This window comes from Zonotrichia leucophrys, chromosome 7 (assembly GCF_028769735.1).
Source record: "Zonotrichia leucophrys gambelii isolate GWCS_2022_RI chromosome 7, RI_Zleu_2.0, whole genome shotgun sequence".
NCBI lineage: Eukaryota > Metazoa > Chordata > Aves > Passeriformes > Passerellidae > Zonotrichia > Zonotrichia leucophrys.
Window position 1 is genome coordinate 11566742 of NC_088177.1, and position 25191 is coordinate 11591932.

Genomic DNA, 25191 nt, shown 5'->3' on the forward strand with positions numbered 1-25191 from the left:
GTACGGAAAGAAATTATATCTTGTAGAGAGTATTGCACTTTTCCTGCCATGCTTCCCCTAAAAAAAGAACAAAATGATATAAAAATAAGCAGTAAGATTGCAAACTCAGGCACTCAGAAATTAGATAGTGCCAGCATGATGGGTGTCAGGATCTGTCCTTCCCCACTCCTGATCATGAGCTTTTCCCCTTTCTTCCCTTATCTCTTGCCCTGTACCCCATTTTTAACTTTCATAAAATCATCTTTTCTCCAAAAGCCTTGATTTTTAACCTTTTCAGAATTTTTATGTCAAGGCCAAATGTCTTTTTCTGCTCTTGTGTCATGGGAAGAAATAATTTTCTGTACAACTTTTGCAACACCCCATTCATAAACTCACCTGTAATTCAAAAAAAGGTGTTTGCTCACCTCGAGGGACCCACTGTTTGTTCATTGGTGCAATAACTGCATGTTGTAATAATGGTACATTTAAGATGTCTGATCATTCTGGACATGATTTAAAAGTTCCTGTTTCCTATAAGATTGTGCATCCAGCTTGGTTCAGAAACCACAGAGAAAATGCAATGAGTGGGAGAAGTTTTAATGTGCCCCCTTGAAGAAAAGTAGTGGAATTAATGCAGAGGAAAATCTTATTTTAGGGCCAGTGCAGTCACTGCAGATTAATGATGGTTCCCCTGGTTGGTGGCACCCTGCATAACCTCAAAAAGTGGAGTTTACATTTCTTTCTTAGAGTAAACCTCTGCATTTGAAAATCAGATCATTTACTAATTGCTCACATCTTATAAATTATGGATCTATCCTTGAAGGAGATTTTAACAATCTATTAAAGCCTGAGTAACAGAGTTATTCTCCAGCTTGCAGATAAACAAAACAAAAACACAGCTTTAAAAACAAGAAGCCTCTTCACTTTTTATCTAAATGGAAATAAAGCTAGCCAGCCAAATCAAAAGCCAGCTATTAATGAATCTCTTCAGGGTTTCTATTCTTGAAAAGATTAGAGTTAAAAAGGCTGAAATAGTTTCAATAGGTAGGTGTGATGTTGAGCTCAGACATTGTATTTATATATGCTCAGCTAGAAGTAAGAGTTGCTAAAATCCAATATCTGCATGAAGATTCTCCTCTTCAGTGAAACCAGACAAACAGAACTCCAATACTCACTAATTTCAGTGTGCAAAAATGTCCTAGAGCACCAATAAAATCGGTTCCTCCCAGGAAATGCTTTTAAGATACTCATTAAAAAGTGGATGTTGCACATATGAAATAAACTGAAAATGGATTTTTAGGAAACTTATTTTCTTGGAAGAGGGAAGCAAAGCTCTCCAAAAATAAGCCAACTGCTTTTCCAGGATTGGACAGCCAGCTATTTGCTTCTTGTAAAAACGCAGCCTGAGAATGTTGAGATGAAATTTGGCAAGGTTAACACATTTTCACTCTGTGTAGTCAGTTCCTGTGTCCAGAAATAGAAACAGCCTTTTGCTTGCAGGAGTGGTGGGGCACCTTCACCTGCAGTTTAAATAGAACAAATAGAAAAGTCCTGTTGTTCAGCTCCACCTCTGTACCACATCTCTGGGATGTTTAATTCATTCTGCATTATTCTAAAGAGTAGGAATTGCAACAGCCAAGAGCTCCTGTTGCTTCCACTGAAGAAATGTTAATAAATGCATTTAATTTACTTGTCTAACTATAGATTTTCCTGTAATTCATACCAACTAGCCTGGCTGTGTAATAGGAAAAAAGCAATCCCAATATCTGATGTACAAAGCCTGTCACTCCCCATATATCAAATGAACAAATAAAGGTCCCTTGTTCCATTAAATGACCACAGAACATTCCTGGGATCTTCACAGGCACCTTGCTTACCATGGAGTGTAATTCTGGACACCCTGCTAGACTTCAGATCAGCTCTTGATCTTCCAAACCCATCAGGGGGAAGGCATCCTTCTTCACCTCTGCCTTTTGTTCCCTGTGTGTTCGGTTCCTCTTCAGCCACTGCCTCAGGTTGTAAGCTGGAGAAGCTGGGAGTGCTTCTGAGCTATGAGAGACTATTCCTCCTCCTCCTCCTCCCTTTCTTTCATTTTCTGCCCTTGGGAAGACTTGGGAATGGATAGATGGGCTCCCTGTGCAGTCTCATGAGCCAGAGCACCAAGCACATTCCTGGGATCTTCACAGGCACCTTGCTTACCATGGAGTGTAATTCTGGACACCCTGTTGGAGCTTGCACTGCATTTCTCATGGGTACTCTGACTTCAGATCAGCACTTGACCTTCCAAACCCACCATGGGGAAGGCATCCTTCTTCACCTCTGCCTTTTGTTCCCTGTGTGTTTCATTCTGTTCAGCCACTGCCTCAGGTAGTAAGCTGGAGAAGCTGGGAGTGCTTCTGAGCTGTGAGAGACTGAGCATCCCTCCTCCTCATCCCTTTCTTCCATTTTCTGCCCTTGGGAAAACTTGGGAATGGATAGTTGGGCTCCCTGTAGTGCTCCAAGCAGTCTCATGAGCCCGAGCACCAAGTAAGCAGCCTGCTAAGACTTAGTTCAGCTTAGACATGAGCAAAAACGTGAGGGGACTGTGAGGAATTCAATGCTCTTTTCTTCTTTGGTATGGAATGCCTTGTTCTGCCAAAATAAACTCAACACCTTGGTTCAGCCCATTGCCATGTCAGGATGCCTGAGGCAGTGCAGGCAGTGTAAATGTGAAGTTGTGACAGCACAGCCTTCCCTTGGCTTTTTCAGTGAAAGTGTCCCAAGACCCTTGGATGCACTCAGCTTCTCACAGGCTGTGCCTCTCAGAGGGAAATTGATAAAAAAGGATGTCTTTGCACATGGTTATTACTTTCCTAAAATCCTTCCCGAGTGTTGATATTATTTAGTTTATGAAGTAGTAGTTTGTGCAATTTGACGTTGCCTGGAAAGAAACTATGATTTACTCGATTTGAAGCTCCCAAAAGCAGAGAAAGCAAAAGGCATCAATCCGTGCTGTTGGAAATCCTGTAACTGGGCAGCTATAAGCTGATGTGCTTTGAGTGTCTGCAAAATGCAGCATCTACTGAACGGCCTGAGTGGTAAAGCATTTTGTAACAGCATAATGCTCTCATTGTAGTCTTTTCAATCTCATTTAGGACTAAGCTTTCCCCTGGGAGATGATATACAATAAACTCTCCTGCAAACCACGCTGCAAATATGTTGAAGCCAATCAGGGAATACAGTGTGATGTCAAAAGTCTTCCTGGCTGGCTAAATGTGTATCTTGCACAGTGTTCCTCAGGACAGACAGATGTTAGCTGTGAGGATGGGCTTGTTACAGAGTGCAGCCTTTGTCTAGGTCATAATGTGACTCAACATAAACAGCTTGGGATTTATTGTGTGCTCTCAGCCAGCCTGGGCACCTCTAAGTTCTCAGCAGACACTTCTGGGGCCCTTCTAAGCAGATATACAAACAGAGGAATTATGTTTTAGACTGGAAACACTGGGGGAAATCTCAGAGACTGATGTAACCCTGCTCAGTTTCTCTGCTCAGAGCATATTTTCAGCTGAAAAATGGGCAGAGACACATGGGGCAAGCTGACACCTGAGCTTCAGTTGAAAAAGTATTAGGCAGGCAGAATACTTGGGTACATCGTTAGAAACTGTATTTCAAAATTTGAAAGCAAAAGGGTCAGGTTTTTTGGTCCTGTTATTTGCCTATTTCTACTTAATGTTCCCATTCCCACATTATTTTATTATTTTATTATTATTTTGTTTTTCAAGTCCCAAATTGTTTTCTCATCAGTACTTTAAAAATGAGTCAAGATACATATTTCAAAGGCTCCCCATGTTTTCACCCCTCACCTTTCATTCCAAATGCCAGATGTGGACACTGTCCTGCAGTTTAAAGGTTTCTAGACTGGTATTTGTTTTTCTTCCAAGACCTGCCTAGACCGTACTGTAATGTAAATTAGCTCAGACACAGCCAAACTTCCCTCAGATCAGCAACAATGTGTTTCCTACATCAAGCTCAGTAAATAAATAACTGCATAGCTAATCCTCCTATTTTAATGTATGAAAAGTCCCACTCTTGGACTAATGCAATATAAACACCAGCCATTCAGAAAACAGAGCTTTAATTCAACAACTCCCCAGGTGGATTCTGTAAATTATGTAGGAAAATCTGCACAAATTTCCAGTTGCCTTAAGAAAAGATGCATCTGACTAACTGCTGCTTTAGAGGGAATTGAGTGCTGTGTTCAGTTCACTGATCTGCTGCTCAGGGTGTTTTGTAAGCATATTACCAAAGAAGACCAGATGTCTGTGAGGGAAAGAGTATGAGTTAAAGTTCCTACCAACTGACATAAAGAACTGAATCACAGTTCAATCCTGCAGCATGCAGCACTGCAAGTACAGCTCTTAACAACATTAAATCCAAGCCCTTCCTTTGCTGTTAATGCAAATTGAAAGACTGGCAGAAGATCCTCTTTCTTTGTTAACCAATTTGAATAAAAACTTCATCTTTAGTGCTGTGGACAGTGATCTTTGTGCAGCTGCCAAGGCAGCTCTAGTTAGCATACACTGCTTGCTCCTGACCAGGCACTAGAAAAGGTTTTCTACAAGCTGTGTTCTGGTATTGATCAGTGTGCTCAAACTTAAGGGATTTTTACTGCAGCTTGTATAGAGTACCTGCAAAACCACAGGTGCTCAGGAGGGCTTAACAGCACAATTTCTTTCACAGGTGGTGACATAATTAAAGGATGCAAGACATGAGCTTGTAGTGGGACAAAATTCCTTACATGAATGCCATGTTAGCTCTGACAGTCTCTAAAAGGGGTGTCCTCTCAGACAGGAGAAATGTCAGTGTGTGCCACAAATTTCTCATTTGAGAGAAGTTGGCAAAGGCTGGATCCTGTAAATACCTGAGCTGCTTTGAAAAATCTCAGCATCTCGTGTCATTAGAAATTCAAAACTCTCAATGAGCAATGCATGGAACATCTAATTGAGCTCCATAAATTGCTGTTTCCACATTTTGGTTGCTATTATTTCTCCCAGAGTTAGAATTGCAAGTGATGTAGCTGCTTAGAGACTACTTTATGGTTATTCAGTAAACATTAATTTTTTAATTGTGACAGTGACAGGTGTGTTGCATTGCATGGGCACAAATGTATGAAAAAAAAATTAATTGATTACCTGTTTACCAGCATGCTCACAAACATGCCCAACTGAATTTTTGAACTTATTTAAAGTTAGGCAGTTGTTGACTTTGCTGTATTGTAGGGGTTTTTTTTCTTGTAATAAAATTTGTTTTCTCAAACTTTAGCCAGCTGGGTGTTGGGAAGTTCTGACCAGATACAAATGCATAAAAAAGTGAAATGGGAGGTACTCTGCTGAAGTCCACTTGAGATGTGAAAAGTTCTTTTTTTTTGTTTTGTTTGTGAATTAAACACACTTGTTCTTCAGGTGATCCTCCCTTCCTGCACTTGTTTTTACTGATGCTTTCAAGTGAGATTGAAGTACATCAAAATGTTCTTAGCTTTTATGGAAAAGGGGAAAAATGCCCTAAAAGAGAATGAATTGTCAGTGGTCCCACAGGTGTGAGCTGACCCCTGTGGCAGGATTTTGTTGCTCTCATCAGCTGAGGCAACAGGGACATTACCAGATCAAGTTCAGCACTGGATAAATGCGTCTGCAGCTGAAATAAACCCCACAATAGAGTTCTCAGTGCCTTTGCCAGAGCCCAGCCTTCCTGATGGATGTTAAGAAGCCTTGGTAGTGTTTATAAGAAACATCAGCTTCCCTAATCGTTCATTGATCTGTTGTTCTGGGTGGAATGATGAAGCTTTCGCTGTTATTTTGCTCTGCTTCACTCAGATTCACTTGATTTGAACCAAAGGACGATTTAAGATGGCAGGGCACAATTTTACTCTCATTTACTCCCAGCTGACAGGATAATTCTGGTTTTGCTGTTGGGAGCTTCAAGTGCTTCATCTGTGCTCAGCTAGTATTAGTTGTAATTAAGGGAATGGGCTGTCTAGAGCTCAGTTTTACAGTTCATCACCTGAAAAAGAATCTCCAAAAAGAACCCTTATGCTTTTGGTGTCATTTTGAGTTTCTTCCTCACCCTCTGCAGGGCTGCCCATCTTGAGGTGGACCCCTGGGGAGGGCAGAACCTTCACTGGCTCTGTTCTTATCTCAGGGTACCTATTTTTAGGTTTAAAACCAAAAATGGCTATGTTTTACGTAGAGTCTGTTAGGAGACTGGTTTATAGACTGACATGGCTGTTCCTGGGGTGCAGGACACTGCTGGACACAGGGACAGCAAACTCTGGAGCACAGGTGCTCATCTGCTGTCTGAAAATGGAGATAAAGGGCTTTTTTCCTGGTAAATATATTAGAACCCTGTGGTTTGGTGTGTTTTTTAAGCAGCTTATGAGGCATTAGATATGTGAAGTGTGGGCACAGAGTTTGTGGTGATTGGGGCTGGCCCAGCCTCATCCCCAGTGGGCACAGCTGTGCAGGACAGGTGAATGCTGTTGAAGGGAACGAGCCATGGAGTGCCCAGGGGCACTGACCAACCACCAAAGGGAACAGAGGGCACACAGGGGCAGGGCAGCAACAGGAGGGGATAAAAGGCTGGGCTGAAGGACAAGAAGGGCACATGCTTGCAGCCTTCTGAAGAGCTGAGGTGTTATTCTGTATGGGTTGAAGCTTTCTGAAATTTTATTTTGATGCTCTGTGTATGGTGGCCCTTTCAATTGTGATAGTCAAGGATCGGTACTTTTTCGTCCCCTGACGCTCCTTTTATTTCTGCTGGAAGCTTGTCCTTACCCAGGAGCTGATGCTTGATAGTCTCAGTTCCCTTTTTGTTTTTCCTGAGGGACAAACTCATGGGAAATATCTTTTTTGCAAGTGCTTGCAAGCCCCAGCAGGAGAATCAGACCGGGAGATGGCACTCAGTATTATGAGCTATTCCACCTTCTTGGGAACACAGATGGAAGCTGGAATGCAGCAGCTCAAACAGAGCATTAGGATAGCTGAGTCCAGAATACCTGCTCAGGAAAGTGCTCAGCCTTGAATTCAAGGTATGAGAGGTTCAAACCATGCCTGACCTTGGCATGAGGTGCAGGGGAGGAGATCTGGCATGAGGACTGGCGAGTCAGCAGCCAACAGGCATCTTTGCAGTGGAGCTCCAAGTGGGCAGGTGTCCATTTTCAGTCTGAGTCATGTTAAAACTTGCAGTGCCTGGCCGAGTGGCCAAAAATTGAAATGCCTTCTGCCTTCCCAGTACATTTTTTTTCAAGATAGACCAGTCAGAAACCACACTGAAAACCGGCTCATTGTTCTGCATTTTTCATTCCTATTTGAATTTAAACCCAAAATGAAACCACATCTTAATATATCAGACTACTAGATTTGGTTGGTCAGGTGGTTGTTTCCTAGGAAATTAAAAACTCTTTTTGGGTTGATTTTCATAATTTTATATTGCAAGCATGAACATGGCGGTGTCTCCAGCAATTAAATGTGTGTTGCAATATGGTGGAAGCCATGGAACTGCAAAGAACCTTCTGGTTTGTCAAAATACTTGCCATACTTTGTCATTTCAGCTGGTCAAGCCAAACAAAGTGCAGGGCTTCTGAGGCAGCTCACAATTATCAGCAACAGCATTTTGTCATTTTCTTTGGTGGGCTATTGTTTTATTTTGGACTTCTTTTGGCTTTTTTTTTTCCCCCCAAGTTTGGAATGAAGATTTACTGCTCTCTCTGTGTGTGGCATTTCAGTCCTGTGCTGAATTGCAGCCCTTTCAGGTGGAATTGCTGTTTGGCAGTAAGACATACCCTAAAAATAGAAAATGTGGTTGTAAGTGACAACAATTGGCAGGGAGGACCTGTTCAGATGCAATTTTGGAACTGCTTTTAATTTTTTCCACTCAATTCCAAGTTAAACATCCATTTAAATTAATTAGAGCAATCACAGTGTCCCTAGAATATCAGTGGAGAAGCTGAAGCCGTGAGTGTAATTTAAGTATTTCCTGAATTCTGAGGAGATGCTAAAAAAGGTAGCTTAAAGACATTTTTGCATATGATGAAAAGCAAATTCCTGACCAAACTGGCTAAGCTCAGATGTCTGAAGGCAAAGAGCTATCATGAAAGTGCTGTAAAGCTTCTGATTATAATGGAATCAGTGTCCCAGGGTATAATGCAGCTCTACATTTAATACGTAGCTGCTGAACCCTACTTCTCAACCTGCCTCCACTGGCTGGGTTCTCATCAGAGTCCTGTCAGGACAGTGGGCTTTGTTTGGATGCCAAGCCAGTCTGGAAATGGCTTTTTCAGCAGCTTCAGCTGACTACAGATGCTTGACTTCAGAAGGACAGCTAGTGGATTTTGTGGCCTAGAAGTCATTCCTTATGTACACTGCCACACGTATTAATAACCTTGCAGGCTTTTATAAGCCTAATTAAAAGGCTTGTGCACACTTAAATGTGAAATCACGGCAAAGCGCTGAAGCAGCAAAGCAGGATCCTGTCCTTGGTGCTGCAAATCCATTGCTGCCTTTCTTTATTAATGATACATACAGGACAGGTTGGATTCTGTGCCTGCTGTTGCTTGTCAGGTTGTTTTCATTACAGTATCGACTGGAGTCCCCCTCATGTTGGCTGTAGTCTGGGCACGTTACTCCGAGCAGGATTTTTCTTTCAGTGTTTTGTTGAAGGTATTGACTTTGCCAAAGGGAAGGGAGAAGTGAGTGCAGCCACTTAAGCACACAAGTAGTGGTATCAATTCCCATCCATTAAAATATGCACATGCACACGAACACACCGCTCTGTGCAGTGGTGGCAGGCACGGGGTGAGGTGAGCTCTGAAAAACAGACTCAAGAGACTCTCTCCAATATGGAGATTCTGTTTCCAGGGTCTGGCTAGGAGCATCCTTCAGCCTGTGCCAAGTCTTGCTGTTGATGGTGGGGTCGTTGTGAGTGTTGAAATGACATTTTTCAAAGGCATTTGTGTATTTCTAGGCCATTTCTCTCAATTCCTTAGAATGAACTTTATTTTCTAAGGGAGTGCATTTCCCTGGGTTTGGGTGTTCTGTATTTTATTTTCTAACAACATCTTAGTTCTGTTAGTCTTTTGGACTTTAAAAAAGTTTTTCTAGTTATTGGGTTTGGGGTGTTTTTTCCCTTTCCAACCCAGGCAATCAATTCCCAAATATGAGCAGGAGAGTTATTGAGCAGTTCATGTAGAGCCAGAAAAGATTTCAGCCAACTCAAAGGTGCAGCAGTCATTTTGCTAAAGTTTAGGGTTGTAGTTTTGATCCAAAACTGGAATATATGGGTGTGGATGGTTCCAGCACTGCCAGATGAAACTTGGAGATGAATCTTTGCAAATGTTCAATGATCAGTTCCATTTGAAAGTACACAAAATGGGTGTTAGTACAGATGTGTGTTATCTTTTTCTCTTCCAAACTGTTCCCCCGTCTCCCATCTGTTCCTGTTCGATGGTGAGCTCTTCCAGAGGTGTTTTCCATGTTATGTCCCTACTGCCCCACCCTGAAATACACTGTACAACACAGAGTGACTTGCAGACAGACAATCTCATCTGAACTGTGGCATTGCCTCAGTGGATTCTGTTCATGTACTGCAAGAGCCTTTGACGTGCTCTCTGCTTTGAGCTGTGCAAAGTCATCCTTTTGTGAATCCTTAATGTCCTTTATCAGACATTATTAATAATCGGACTTAATCCTTAATAGGACACAAAACATGAGTGCACACAGTGCTGCTCTCATGGTGAAAAAAGGGAAGTTTGTTTTCTGACTCCAACGTTTATAGATTTCCAAAAGTGACAATGGATTGGAGGGTGAAAGTGCCACCTCTCCAATGACACTGGACAAACCAACAGTCCATCAAATTTCTCCTCCTCCATAAAAGAATGTAAAATAAGTTATTTACACAAAGTGTGTGAGAAAGTTCGTTACAAGAATGTAAACATCAGAAGGCTTAGAAAATCTTAAAAAATCAAGGTGACACCTTAATACCTTATAGTGAATTTCTGTTCATTTCAATAAACTGATAAAAATGGCTACCTCTTTATTTTCTACCTTTTTAACAACTGCTTCCAGTAAACTCACAAAATTAAAACAGGAATGTGCTTGAAATCAGTAAGTTGAAACAGAATATGTTTTTCAGACGATTTGGTTTCTTTTGTCTTGGGTAGCAGCATCTTGTCCTAAGGCATCCACTGAGTGGGAAATCCAGGGCCATTGAAGATGGGCCATGTCTGATGTTTGTTTCATTTGTGCCTTTCAGTCTATCCGAGAGGTCACGGGCTATGTGTTGGTGGCTCTGAACCAGTTTGAGTACCTGCCCCTGGAGAACCTGCGCATCGTCCGTGGCACCAAGCTCTACGAGGAGAGATACGCCCTGGCCATATTCCTTAACTACAGGAAGGATGGCAACTTTGGACTCAGGGAACTTGGCTTGAGGAACCTGACAGGTAAGTGAAACTTGGAAATTGGTGGATTATTTGCAAGGAAAAAAATGAGCTTGTTGAGTATTTGCCTGCTGCCATCAGTCACTTGGATTCTTCAGGAGATTGAGGTATCACAGCCTGGCAGTTGTGTGTTCATTCTTTTTTGGTTCACAAAAGTGCTTTTCTCCATAATGATCCATGAGAGTCATGGCAAGAGCATATTTGAAACAAAAACAGTTGTTGAATGATAATTCACAGTTCTGTGTGTTGATATCATGAGTATGTTGGTGGTCCTTGATTATTGCACACAAATTCCTTCAGGTGCTAGCTATTTTCTGCCAAGTTACCTTAGCTTTAGCATCCCCTGTGCCTCTGTATCTTTGGATTATTTAAATGTATAACTCCCTTTTCTAAGCAAAAAGAGTGAATTATATATAATGAGAAAAGTACTTTTTTCTTTTTTCTTTTTTTTTTTTTTTTTTTTTTTGAGACAAAAACATAAGCCAAGTCCACAGCTTCATGTTTACCTGTAAATTCAGGGCTGGATCATGCTGAAGGTAGATCAACCATTCATTTCCTCTGTCTGAGGATCCAGAGTCAGTGGTTTGGGAGATTAAAACTTGCTAAATATCAATGGACTGTAACTTAATAAAGAGCAGGCAATGGCTCTTCTTGAGGAATTTGCTGGAAATATTTTATTTATACCTGGTTCCTCATCAACTATGATAATTTCTACCCTAAACTTTGGTAATTTTGATGTGGCCTTGTATCTGCTAGTGGCTGAAAGCTGACTGAAAATCACTGACCTGAGCTGGCTGTGGAGGCTGAACCTCAGTATGGAGAGGTGGGAGCCTTCTCAGCCACATTTAGTCTCCCTTCCCTCTCTGCTTCTTTGTCTGTCAGTATTCAGAGTAGCTTGAGTGCTTACAGTTCCCTGTTCAGCCTCACCAGGCTTTTAAAAACAGGAGGGGAAAGAAGGCCTGAAATACTTTATAAAATAAACCAATTTTGGATGACTCTGATTAGGCTCTTTCCTCTGGTCACATTTTTGACTATTTTCTTTACTGAGACCATCGTGCCAATATCAGAGTGCTTCCAAAATGTCTCTAAATCCCTGCCATCTACTACTCTTCACTCTGTCACTGTCATAATGCAATTTCTTCCTCCTCTGTTCCCATATTTCTTCCCACCTTCTGAGTTCATTGTGACTGTCTATGCCTTCACATCATACAGAACCACAGCATTGGGTGAGAACAGCATTATCTCTTTCTTATATATGTTTTCTGGTCTTTGAGTCTCAAAATGCCTTGTAAAGACATTAGGCTGGGTGAAACTGAGAGAGGTGAGGTGAGGTCAAGGCCAGACAATTATGGAGTTCTTTCCTCTTGGGTTTAAGGTTGTTCTGCCAGGTGAGAGTTTTATTCCTAGGGCCTGTTTAGCCATGCCTTTGCTGCTCAGTAGGGTAAAAAACTTACCTTGTAGGCTTCTGCTCCAATTCTGGTCTTGAACCAGCTTCCCTATGCTATTTGGCAGTTCCTCAGGCTCCAGAGGTGCCCTCTGGGAGCTGCTGTGATGTGACAGACACAGCACCTAAACTGCCCAGCAAGTGGCTTTATTTTCTTTTGAGGGGTCTTAAGAAAACTGGCCTGTGAATCTCTCCCAACATGAGATGATCACAGCCACTTCTTCTGATTTAGGTGTTTACAAAGCCTCTGATGGGATTATTTGGCTCGAAATGAATTGTTGTCTTCTGCAAGAAAAGTGCCCTAATAACACTAGCTTGTCTCCATGGAGCACTTAAAATAGCTGCTGGGTGCTGAAAGTGAGCCAGTGTGTGCTTGAAAATACTCTTAATGTTTTCTAGCTGCCATGGCAGGCCTCCTGAGTCTCTCCACAGCTGTTCTCTGGCAAGTTTGTGCACTGGTGAAGATGCACTGGGCTATTTTAACCCACAACCCTCCTCTTGTTGCTCGTGCTCTTCCAGAGCATTAATCCTTCATTAATTTTCCTGAGACATCCTCAGCACTGGTATCTGCATAAATATACCTGGTGGATGTGGGAGTTGGTGGTGTTGCAAGGCAGTGATGGATCAGCAGTATCTGAAGGTATTCTTTAGTTTTACCCCAGAAACCACGGGTGAGCTGCTCAACTGAAGAGGAAGCAGCCCCCATGGGCTCACATTCTTCACGTCCACTGCAGATTTGAAGAGACTGCCTTTGAGTCGTGCATCTCTTCCACTTGAGTAAAATATTACATGGCTCTTGTCTTGCATGTGAAGCATTGTCATTCCAGGGCTTATGCCTTGTTCACCAGAGTCTGGGAAATTCTGTTTTCATTCGTGCAGTGCTGGATGATAGGCTCCTGAGGGTATTTCTGCCTAGTGCTCTACAGTGTACAAACACAAGCCCTACTCCCTGTGTTAAATAAATGAGGAAGCTGCTCTCACCTGCAGCTTCTCCTCAGACACAGAGTTTCAGCCTCCTGTGCTGTACCACTGCAGTATTTTCTATGTGTTGTTAACAGCTGTGTTTTTATTGCCAGATATGTCTATCAAGTTTTCATATTTAAATGTAACTTTAAATGCTTGAATTTCCTCCCTTGCACGGTAAAAAAATGACAGCTGTGAAGGCAGTTAGTTTTATCTCACACAGAAAACATGATCCAATTCTCACTCATAATGTCTGTCAAACCACAAGGGAGTTTTGTTTGTATAGCTTAGCCCAGGACTATGTCCTAAAATGCGTGTGACACTTGCAAAAAATCTTAGCTATAAAAATCCTGTTCTCACTTTTAACAAAAACTTAGTCAGTGTTTCCACAAATGTGTCAAAACTGAACTGACACTTAACTAATGAAGTGGCTGCTGCCATCTCAGCTGGACTCATCTCAGTGTGCAGATTCAGCTGCCAAATAGCCTCGCAGTGAAAAGGAGGGTTTGACATCCTGGCTGTGATCTTCAGCCTGAGATGAGCAGAGTGGGTGGTGCTGAGGGAGAAGGTGTGCCAGCTTCTCCCAGCCCTTGCCCAGGAGCCACTGCAGGTCAGCAGGCACTCAGCCTCAGCTTACCCAGGGAAAGGACACCATTGGTGCTCATGTTTGGAGCAGTCCAAAAGGAGAGGGAACCTGCTGGCTGCATCCCATTACTGCCTGAGAGGGGAAAGAGGGATAACTCACAGGTGCCAGAACCATTTAGGAAGTGTCTTCGTTTGAAAAGACAGGTGTCTGCTAAGAAAGGCAGGAGCCTTCCCTGAAATGGAAAATGTAAACCCCCTCCCTCTAAATTATTATAATTTTGAAATTAAGGGGCTCTTGGACAAAGATATGGTAGTAGGAGTAACAGTTCTTTATTAGGGAAGAAAATAAAAATAAAATAAAAAATGCAGTAATACAAAACAACACTGCCAGAGTCAGATCAGGAGCTGCCCCCCTGTGTGTCAGGGTGGTGGCACAGCCCCATGCCATGGTGGCTCAGCCCTCCTGCAGTGCCAGCTGTGGTTCTGCTGCAGCAGGGATCCTGCACAAGGGGGGAGTTTTCCTCTGCAGCTCCAGGGGTGCTGGGGATGGGCCTGGGCTCCCTCTGGGAATGCAGGGGAGCAGAAAGCTGCTCCTCTGGGAATGCAGGGGGCAAAGGCGGCTGTGCTGTTCCAAACCTCAGATTGTATCCAGGTAGGAATGCTTGGCTCCTCCCCTGGGCAGAGCCTCTCCCCATGGGATGATGGAATTTTATCAGCCATGCAGGGACACTCAGTGGCCATGGACAGAAGAGATCTCCTGGAGGGAGGATGGGTTGTGGAAGAGATAAAGAAAACTGCCCAAAGAACAGGAGGTAACTGCCCCACCTCTAACAGAGGGGAAATACAATACACAGCCCAAAACCATATCTTACAACCTAGGACAAAAGTATCCCATATTTCCCTCTGTGAAGATGAATAAGAGAGCTCTACAGCAAGTTATGTGTCATTGAGCAGTGACAACCTCATCTTCCCTATTGGCCTTGGGGACAGAAGGGTCTGTGCATCCCTTGAATTCTTTGGATATTTTAGAATGAGGTGGATTTAGCAGTGATAAGTGCAATAACACAAAAAACAAACCCACAGCAAAAGATTTACGGGTTTTCATTGTCTTTCAGGAATGCAGATAAATTGAATGATAAATTAAGATAACTGAGGCTCACGTGAGAAATAGATACTGCAGGTTAAACGATTTGATCAGTGATAGCCAAATAAAGGAAATCCAATTTTATGAGCAGGAGAATCATTAAAAGGACCATTTTCACAGGTGTAGAAAGTAAATTTTGCAAAACTGCAAATTTCCCCTTCAACAGATGTTTGTAATTGATTTTCTACCTTTTAATTTTTGATTAAATTTGGTTTTTATTTTTCTGCAGAGCAAAATTTTCATGTTTGGTGGTTATAGTATTCCGCCCCACAGGAAACTGAAAATGCTAAATGGTACTTTGGAGTAGCATCACTCCTTGAAAAGGTTGCTTTTTGAGCAGTTTTTTGTCTTTTTTTCCTTTAACAAACTCATTTACAGTAGTTATAATGCAGCTCAATCAGGTTGGAGGGAAGGGCATGGGAGGAGTCAAGTTTTGTTTGCTGTGCCTCTTTTGGACCTAAAATTCTTTTGGAAATCCTGCTTGGATGTCCACACAGGACCTGTGTGATGGCACATCAGGCAGGGATGGCACATTTTTGTGGCAGGCATGAAGGCCACCCCCTTTTTCTTGCCTTGATCCCAAAGCCCTTTCCTCAGAGGACAGGCAGGAGCCAGTCCTGGTGTCCAGGGTGCCTGTGTGTGACACCCACCGGCTGCTTGTAGCACATTCCCACATTCCTTAATCGGGCTGAGCTGGGAAGAAAGCCATGTGTAACTTGCCTCAGGCTGGCTGTGCAACAGGTGGGGGAGGCATCACATCTGTAACCTCGGAGAGGGGTTGCTAGGATACATGGAGGCGTGAGGAATTGGTTTAAAAATCCCTGCGGTCCCCTTGCGTGCAGGAGTGCTCTGTAGGAGAAGCTGCAGCGGCTCTGTGGCTGCCCAGGCTGCTCCTCTCCTGGATCCTGGCAGCTGCCCTGCCCACTCCTGTATCCCAGCACAGCTGTGTGGCTGACCAGTGGGGAGGAGAGGAGGAAGGAACATCTCCCTTCCCAAAGGAAGTGCGGCTGTGCAGGATTCTCTGTGTGCTACTGATACCCCAGGTTTTAGCTTTTATATTTCTCAGATTCTGTGCTCCTTTAGTGTGTAGTTCTGAGCTTCATATTTAGGGCATGGTGGGCTCCCTTCATAGGGTAGGGAGACAAAACAATTCCTTCTCTAGCTGGGGACCAAGGACAACTGATCCAAATCTCAGGCCCAAGAGCATAAACAACATGGGCTGAAGAGAGAAAAACAAGAGGGATGGGACTTCATAACCTAAAGCTATTGGACAATTAAGTCCAATATGCAAATAGACCAGAATTTACAAAAGTGAGAGACCCTGTGACCAGATGTCCATTTTGTGACCATTTTGGTTCATCTTGGGTGCAGCCCTGGCTGGGCTCTTGTGCTGCCCAAGGTGGGTCCATTGAGGGCTTTTAGTAAATCCCTGCTTTATTCTTTAGCTCCATCTAGTCTCTGTTCTGGGTCAGCCTTCACAAGGCATCAGTAGCACAGACCTGAGGGGCACGCAGAGAACCAGCCCTGAGTTCCCCTCACTCATCCTGTCCCTATGGAGAGAGGGAATGAGGCTTGTGGCTGTCCCCAGGCTCAGAAATGCAAGTGTGCCTGCTACAGCATGTCTGTCTTTTCTCCCCCTGTTAGACTCTTTCCCAAGGAAAAAACCAAACATCCTATGCCAGCTGCTGCTCTCCTCAGCCATCACAGGTGTGATGTGACAGCTGGGAGAGCCCAGGACCATCCCTGGTGGCAGTGGGAGCATGGGCTCAGGCTGCTCCCTGCCACTTGGCATCAATGCCTGGGAATGCTTCCAGCCTCTCCTCAGCTGCAGATGTGGCCCTGAGGAATCCCAGATAAAGGACCTGCAGGCTGAGGAGCAACTGCCTCCAGCTGGCAGAAAATTGCTCTCAGGTCTTAGCAAGGCAAAAAACTGTGTTTTATGTGGCCAGAAATAAATACTGATTTTGAGCCTTGTGAGATTTGTATTCGTGAGTTTATTTTGCCCAGTAACAAAGGTGGGACATTGGTTTTTAAATTTCAGCAAGGCTAGAATTTTGTGCAGTGTCCCTGAAGGGTTTGGATATGCATTTTTCATGCTAAGTAGTATAACTAATGTCTGTAGTTCTTTTCAACTCATTGATCAACAAATTATGCTCAGTTTTCTTTATTTCAGAGCACTTCAATGTTTTCAAATCTGTTTGTAGTGTTAGAAATGTGCAACCTTGTTTGGAATGACTATGGCAAGGATTTAAGCAAAAAGCTCATCCGAATAATGATGTACTGGTAATTATTTTTAACTGGAAATTCAAAGGATCCCCCATGTGTGCTGCTATTCTCCTTCCCCCCAAATGTTTTCACATGAACTAAGAATCACAGTCTACTGCAAATGGTCTAAACCAGTTTATTGAAAGTAATGCACAGAATTATTGACATGAGCCAGTGCTGTCATGCAGCAGAATAACCTCATGTCACACAGCCTCTCCTGCAATAAAACAGGGTTTAAAATCAAGGGGAAGTGAAATGAGGCCTAATCCTTATCTGGTGTAAATTGGCTTACTTGCTTTGACTTTGTAATGAACTGAAATTTAAATTGCCGTTTACTTCCTTCAGTGGATAATTTAATTCATACTTTAATTTATAAGTTAACTAGTGCCTAACATCCACTTAAGACCTTTTAAGGATGTTGTGTAGAGGGTGCTCTGCCAGGATTAATACCAGCTAATGACAGCTGACTCAGGGCATGTCTGTCCTGGGAGCTCTGGCCAGGGATCCTTGAGCCAGCATCCAGCCTGGCTGGCTTTGGGAATGGTGTTGACCACACCTGTCCTTGCTCCGAATAACCCAGCAGATCATTCCTATTTAACTATGCTCTCTGCAAACAGAAAAACCTTTCCCTGGTTTTTCAGGGCCTTAATTATGTGGCTGCTGGCTAAAGAAGGGTGTCTGCAGGTAAAGACTTGGGTCTAGGGTAGATGGAGGAAATCCTTCCTAGCCCTGCAGTAATCTCCACATCTGCTGCTTTATTTTGTGAATCACACCACTTCTACAACAGAGCAAATAATGCTTGCCTGCTTTAATTAGAGCAATTTTGAGGGTGTCATTGAAAATGCTATTTAGAGAGGATTTGGCTACATGTGGGATTCAACTTTAACACTGTCAAACATTAGTTTAAATGCCATTTAAAAAATGCATCCAGGTATGTTGCTATTGTTACCTGATAATGCCATGTAAAATAATAACACCACTCATTCTATTTTTCCATGGCAATTTCTCTCTTTCACCTCCCTGCAGTAGTTCTATCTGTGCATTTTTCAATTATGAAGCAAGAAATTCTCCCAGTTCTGGAGGTGTGAAACACCCTTTAGCTTTCTGGAAATGTGGGCAATCAAGATAAATCCAGTAATACTGAAACCTTGTGGTAATGGAGTGGCTGTGCCTGGCTTCTGTGACTCGAGAGCTTCAGCAGCATGAGGATTTCTGTGTCTGCATGCTTCACAGGGAGTTAAACATCTGAACAGAGTAATCCCTCCATTTCAATCACACGGGTCAGGAATGGGAGACATTTCAAAATATCCAACTTTGGCAGACAGATCTGTGCTGAGCTGCACTATAACTTCAGTAAAGTGCAGTAAGCCTTACAGTCAGGAAGCATCTTACAGTTTATAGTGACAGCACTGCTGAACAAATAGATAGCCCAGCCTCCCACCAGCTTGGGAAAGAGAGGAACAGCTGGGTTGTTGTCCCCAGCCTAGGCTAAGTCTTGACTAGGTGTTCTAGACATTGCTGCTCTGGTATTATATCTTCCTCAGATGAATGAAAGAAGCATCACTTTCAGTGTTTGTTGTTTGGTTTGGGGTTTTTTGTTTCCCCCCCTTTCTCTCTACAGTCTTCTGAATTCATTGATTTTCTCATTTCCTTCTGACAGGCTATAGCTGACAAGGAATTTTGTGCTTTTGTAAAGTAATTAAAGTCTTGTGTTACATGGGGAATGTAATCTATCTGCACTCCCTGGCCAAAGGCAAGTTGCTGAGCACGATAGTCCAGTTGTCACCATCCACAGTGGGGCCATGAGCTGTGAGGCATTGCTGGGGCAGAGGGGCCATCCTCCAGGCCTGTGGAGCTGCTGACTTCCAGGGCTGAAAATGGGATGAAACTGTAGGGATCAGGTGTCAATTCAGTGCCTTAACCTAAAGCTCAGCAGAGGCATTTCAGTGACCTGGCACACAGGTCTGGAAAGCAGTGTATGCTCACAGACCTGCATTTTCACCCTAGTCCAAGAATGAGCTCCTTTTTCTAGCTTTTATTGCCAGCCTATAGAAGTAATAAGTTTGGGTTTAGATCACCATTCATTGCAAAAAAACCCCAAAAAACAAAAACAAGTCCTGAGGTCAAAGAAGGTTGGATCAGACCCCTAGGTTTACATATTGGAACTAGCTGGTTTCCCTAGGATATTTTCATGCCTGTTCATTTTCATGTCATTTGCTGCAGAGAGAAATTCCCTAGAAACCCTATGGAGTGACTGGAGAGGCAATGAACCAAAAACTTTCCTTTGCTGCATTTAGCTCCAGGAAGGCCCCTGCAGACTGGGGAGACAGGGCAGCCCCCAAACACTCAGCACAGGGATGAGTGTCACGTAGGCTGGCAGAGGCAGGGCTCCAGCACAGCCTGCTTGCTCCTTGGCCTGAAGATGTGCAGCAGTGCAGGGCCAGCACTGAGCAGCAGGTCAGGAGAGCTTATCTGAAACAGAGTTTGATCACACAAGCTTTGTCAGCTGGGGTGTGACAGGGAACCACTGCTGCCTCGAGCACGTGTTGGGTGTTAGTGTGCAAAAGAAGCTGCAACCGACTCAACCCAACTGCAGTGTCCAGGGTGAGGAAAACTCTTGGTAGCATCTGAATTAGCATGGAGATAACAGCAGTTTGCTGCCAGGAGCTTCTTTCTGTGACTGGGGAAAGTAAAGGGAACTGCAATAACAATTATCAATTGACTGACAATTGCAATCGACCCTTCCTGACCTGACTTGTGTGCCTCCCTGCCCCGGGGTGCATCCAAAGGCAGCAGTTCCAGGCAGCTGGGTGTGAGTGTGCTCTGGAAACAGGGGAAATACAGCAGGCATCTGCCCTGCCCTGAGATGGGCAGGAAGAGGTGACCTCGAGGGCAAACAGAAAGAGGAAAAGAGAAATGCAGCCCTGCAGAAGGGAAATGAGAGGGAACAGAGGTGGGGGAGCCAAGCAGGTGCCCCAGGAGGAACAGCAGTGCTCAGCTGGACTGTACTGCACAGAGGATGAAGGAGCATTCAGGTTGTTGGACACAGAGCTGCTGGAGTTCTCTGGGACTCCAGACTCGCTGGTCAGTCCCACCTGGCTTCAGCCACGGAAAATGAGCTGGGACTGGTGTGAAGTGCCAGCGTGAGGGAGTCAGAGCTGGAGGCAGGTAATGTGTGTGGACAGGGAGCTGTCCGGGGGCTGCAGGAGCCTTTTGTGCATCGCGAGCAAGATGCCTGAGGGCTGGAGTGGGGGAACAAAGGTATCAGATGAGGAGAACACGCTGGAGGCCTTTTTCTTTGATGTTTGGAAATCGCTCAAGGGGCTGTCTTCTCTGAAACCCCTTTGCCTTGCCTTTTTTTCTTCTTTTCTATTTTATTTTTTTTTCTCCTTGGTGAAACTTTCATAGATGTACTCTCGTTTCTTTAAGGCTTAGAAGTGAAAGCACATCCATCCATGCAGCCCTTGTACAAATGCTGTGCTCACGTTGGAATTCCTTGGGGAGCTGACTTCTGCTTCTGCCTGTCAGAAATAGCAGAGCCACGTGCTTTGGCTTTGAAACTCTTGATTTGGGGGGAGGCTGCACAGAAGGAAGGGCAGTATCAAAGACATCCCTGTCTGCCATGCTGTGGAGAGAGGAGATTGTGGTGTTGCTTTGGGGCTTTTTTTTCTTTCTGATGGTGTTTTTTAACTGGCCAGCTGGACATGCATTCAGATTGATGGTACAGGCTGTGAAAACTTTGGGTGATGGTTCCATCAGAGGGAAGGTCAGTCACCTTCCAAAATGACTCTGCGGTATGAGTATCCAAGGGCAGGATTTACGTGGGGAGGTTCAAGATCTTCTTGCTTAAACTGCTGCTCTTCCCCTCTGGCCTCATGTGTGTATAGACTTAGTCAGGGTGAGTGGAAGATTCCTAGGGAACATTTTTAAAATTGAAAAATGTCTGACAGGGAAAACCTCTGTGAGAAAGGAGCAGTTGGAAAAACAAGGGGGGGAAGTGCTGAAAGTGCTAGGCACCACCTGTCTTTTAAAAATGAAAAGGTATGGCTTATTTAAGAGCTTTTCATGCTTTCTCCTAACAATTAACTTGTATTTTCAATCAAACAAATTATGTTAATTGAACAGTAATAATTGAATCTGTTTTAGACTGAATTTTCTTTTGTTAAAGCATGCTGCTTTCTTCTTGTTAAGCCAACGCAGCATCAAATAAGTGCACCTGAACTAGTGGTGAACTTTAGGTCATGACTGAGTTCATTCCCTGGCTTAAGGGCCCAGGCCAAATCCTGCTGAAATGACTCTTGACTAGCATTGTACAGGAAGCAGAGTGGATGTGTAGCCCAGGAGATGGCTTTCTCATCTCTGGTGGAGTTAACATTAAATAGTCATCTTCCCCTAATATTCTTTACAAACCTCAGCCAGTTAAAGTTCCATTATCCTGAGCACAGTGCTGCAAACACTAATAAAAAAATGTAATGTGGAGGTGAGTCAAGCATTAATAATAACAACAAAAAGTCATAGTGCAGAAAAGGGCAAAGCAAATACAGGGAGGATGAAGGCAAAGCACCCTGTCCCAAACATGGTCAGTGGGGAAGGGGCTGGACACAGCTGAATGTGTCCTAGGCTGTGGAAGGAGCCCACAAGGGCTGCTAAAAGATTTTCCTTCATGTTGAATCAATGAGTACAAGCTGTGATTTGGGAGAGCTGGGCATTGATTGGCATTGGCAGGACACCCAAAGCCTGGAGTATCAATAGCATGGCTATGTCCTGCCAGTCTCACCATGACCAAGCAGGAATTGTGTTTTGTTCTGCAGTGGTGATACCATGCTCCCTAATTTATTTAATTTCCCACCATAGCACTCTTGAGCTGGATGTCAAAGCCCCCATCCCACAGGCTGGCATTTGCTCCCAGTGAGGTGCTGTCTGAAGTGCTGATCCAGGTGTAGGGTGGCAGTCCTGAAACACTTCAGCAACAGCCAGGCTCAGAGATTCTCCTGCTTTACAGAGTGCTGGTCTATGAGTGAGGTTTGATGCCTTAAAAGCAGGCACAGAGCTCAAGCATGCACAGGGTGAGGTTGCAAGGGCAGCATCCTCCTCTTTGTGTGTCACAGAAGAGCTGAGAGGGATATTTTAATGGCTTTGAATGCATAACAGCTTAATCCCATGGGCTCTGCAGTTAGCCCTGTGACAGCTCCATAAACCTCCCTGCAGCCCCCACCTCATCCAGGAACAAGACTATCAGAGATAGTGGTTTTGATTTAACATTCAGAAGCATTCAGCTGCCCAAATAAAGATAATAGTTTTGCTAGTTGAGAGATTTATTAATATGTTAACATGGCCTTAGTTTTAAGCCTTCTATTTCTCCCTTTCTAGAGAAATGCCTCACTACAAACCAGCCTTGAAATTTGGAAAAGGAATCAAAGCTCTGCTGAGCAAATTTGATGACACTGATGGGTTGAATGAGCTATGACCTCTGCTGGCCTCATTCTGCTCCATTTCCCCTTCAGGCTGGTAGCAGTGGCTGGAAGTAAATATTAATCTGCTAATTTACCCTCTGGTATAAATAGAAAAAACAGTTTTGTCAGTGGGCCTATCCAACCTTACTGCTTTGTTTCTGAGGATGAAGTGGCAGTGCTGCCTGTGTGTTTGTCTGCTCAGGGGGTTTCTCTCAGAGATACAGGGAAGGGTTGCTTTGCTCACTGCTTTCTTAGGTGGGTAATTAGAGTGGTAATCTAGGGTTCAAGGATAGCCAACAAAGAAACCTTGCTTGGGTTTAAATAAAATTGCTCCTTAATGTGACTTGTTAAATTGAAACAAACCCCACATGAATGTTCTTTTAAATCCATTTACAAGTGCCTTGTATTGATTTAGCCTACTTCAGTAACTCAGATGAGCTAAATTGATGTCTGTGCACTAAGTTAAGTACATTCTCTTGGGATTTCATACCTGGCAAACTGACTTGACTTCAAAACTGATTGCAGTTAAACCAGTGCAAGCTGTGTGTGTGGAGAATAGGCCTTTCTTATTTATTGCTACTGGTTTGGCCAAGGGCAGTGTGACACCTTGGGGGAAAAGGTGTCTTTGCCCTGTTAACTCTGATGCTGGGGTGCCCTACTCGCTGTGCCCCCAAATTTGACTTTGAGGTGACAGTAGCAGCCTTCCTTCTGCAAGGCAGCTGTTTGAAAAAGACTGTTGAATCCTTTTTTTTCTCAACATATTCTGTCCCCTGGTGTCTGGAGAAGGAAAGAGAAACAAAAGGCTTGCAGACCTAGTTCTCTACTGCCCTGCCTAATGCCCCCCAGCCAAACAACAGTTAGGAGCCCTCCAGCAAAGGTTTCTTTCCATTTTCAGACAGTGCCTCTCAGCTTTGGCTAATCTTGGTGTCTCTTTGTGCCTCATACCAGAGTCCCTTCAGCCACTAAGCTGACAGGCTCTTTTTATCTCAGCCACCTAGAGCTAATCTGAAGTGCCCAAGCTGACACTTGTGGCCAAACCTCTGCTTCACTTGACGGTGTGGAAAAGAATTGAAGCCTAACCCACCATCCTGCTGAGCATGGCAGTGAGGTTTCCCTTTATTCCACACAAAGACAGGATATGGGATATGGTTCAGGTGTGCCAGTTACCACAGATTCTGTGAGTTATTTGTTCAGAAATTGTCACTCAGCATTTGAACTGATAGCTGATGCTGTATAGGCTCTTTGCACCCTAAGTGTATTACAGAAATGTGGTTTGCCTGATTTTTACATAGGATTACTGGACCTATTAGCAAGGTTTAGATGGTGAGACAGTATTAAACAGCAGCAACAAAATCTCCTCAATAAACAGTGAGCTTTCTTTTACTTGTTATGAAAAGTGTTTCTGCATTGACACTTGAGAAGTAGGGGCTGTGTTCCTGTTTCAGGTCACGGTTTTGCAAGTAAATTTAAACTTGTGTAAATGGTAATGTATAGACCTGAGCTATTCCTTCCTAGAACATAAGGGTCAGCAGTTTACAGCAGACTCATCTGTAAGCAGCACTTTCCAGTTGTAGCTCAGAAACTCATAGGAGAAGACTGAAAAAAAATTGCCCCTGTGCCAAATAGCTCAATGTGACCAAGACAGGAGGCCACCAGTGGAGTGAGGGAGGTGGGTAAAGCAAGGACAGGGAGCCAGAGCAGCTTCTCCTGGAGCAGTTCTGCACATCCAGAGTTCCCAAGACAGCCAAGTTTCATTTCTGTTTGAAGGGAAAGGGGGTTTGAGGGGAAGGATTGGAAAGGTCAATGTGATAACTTGCTGCATGTCCGCATCTTTGAGCTACAGCGTGGAAGAAAGAACAAAAGATGTTTGAAAATGTATCTGGTGTTTGATGAAAGGTGGCATGACGGCCCTATTGAAGGTGGGAAAAGGCATAAATAGTTTATGAGAGAATGATGGGCTCTGGAAGATCCTGAAAGTGAATAAAATTTGCTTTTATTTGATGTGATGAGGAGACAGGAGATGCAGGGAGAAGAAAAAAGATTGTTTTGAGTGGTGAGCTAGGGAAGTAGTCACATAGTGGAATTCAGAAGGAAACAGAGAAGGGTGAAATTACTTCTTAAAGGAGAGGTGCTGTCATCAAGACATGAGAAGAGCCTGGACAGGAGCTGAGGATTCAGTGATGGAAAAAGAAAGGCTGTGTTAGAGAGAACAGAGGTGGCATAAACGTGTCACATAGACTGAGACTCTGAAGAAGAGGTGGGAGGAGAAAGGGCTGCAGGTGGCATTGGCTGGGGCTGAAGGAGGTGCTGGGTTTGTTCTCTGTGACAAAGTTATGTGCCTGGCACTGAGAAAGGTATTGTCTGGCTCTAATCTGCAACTGCCATCTCTAGGTGTATCTCCAAGTACCTCCTGGGAGATTTTGTCAGGAATGGTGGATGCTGAGCAGCTGGGGAGGATTGTCCAGCCTCTCCTGCCACCAGAGGCTGTTTCTTGTGTCAACACACTGTCATACTCGCAGATGTCACCAGGAAACAAACAGTGGCTTTTGTAGCACAGGCCCATTCTGAAAGGGAGACGTAGATCCCAGAAGGGAGGGTTTCAATAAATGCACAAGGAAGCTGCAGCGGTTTGAAGTTCACATTGTGTTTTACTTACTAGCACACTTGGTGTATTATCTAAAGGGATCTGTGAGTGAGGTGGTAAAACAGGGCTTTTTTAATTATACATCACCCAGCAAACTGATAAGGCAAACAAAGCAGCCAGCCAAATAGCACAGGCATGAGCCACTTCAAAATAATAATGTAGCAAGAACAATAGGGGAGTAATTCACAGCTCCCTAAGAAATTTTTGCAGTTCAGAGGGGGTGAGATAGCAAGCAGCTATTGACTG

The 25191-nt window shown here is 43.8% G+C and overlaps 1 protein-coding gene across 2 annotated transcripts in view; it reads left to right on the forward strand.

The window, feature by feature from the left end:
• Positions 1 to 25191, forward strand: part of ERBB4 (erb-b2 receptor tyrosine kinase 4) — a 583385-nt gene that overhangs the window by 294399 nt on the left and 263795 nt on the right. For both annotated transcript variants that reach the window (XM_064718299.1, XM_064718298.1), the window contains exon 3: positions 10264 to 10450. In XM_064718299.1, the coding sequence (XP_064574369.1) occupies positions 10264 to 10450 (187 nt within the window). The remainder of the gene's footprint in view (positions 1 to 10263; positions 10451 to 25191) is intronic.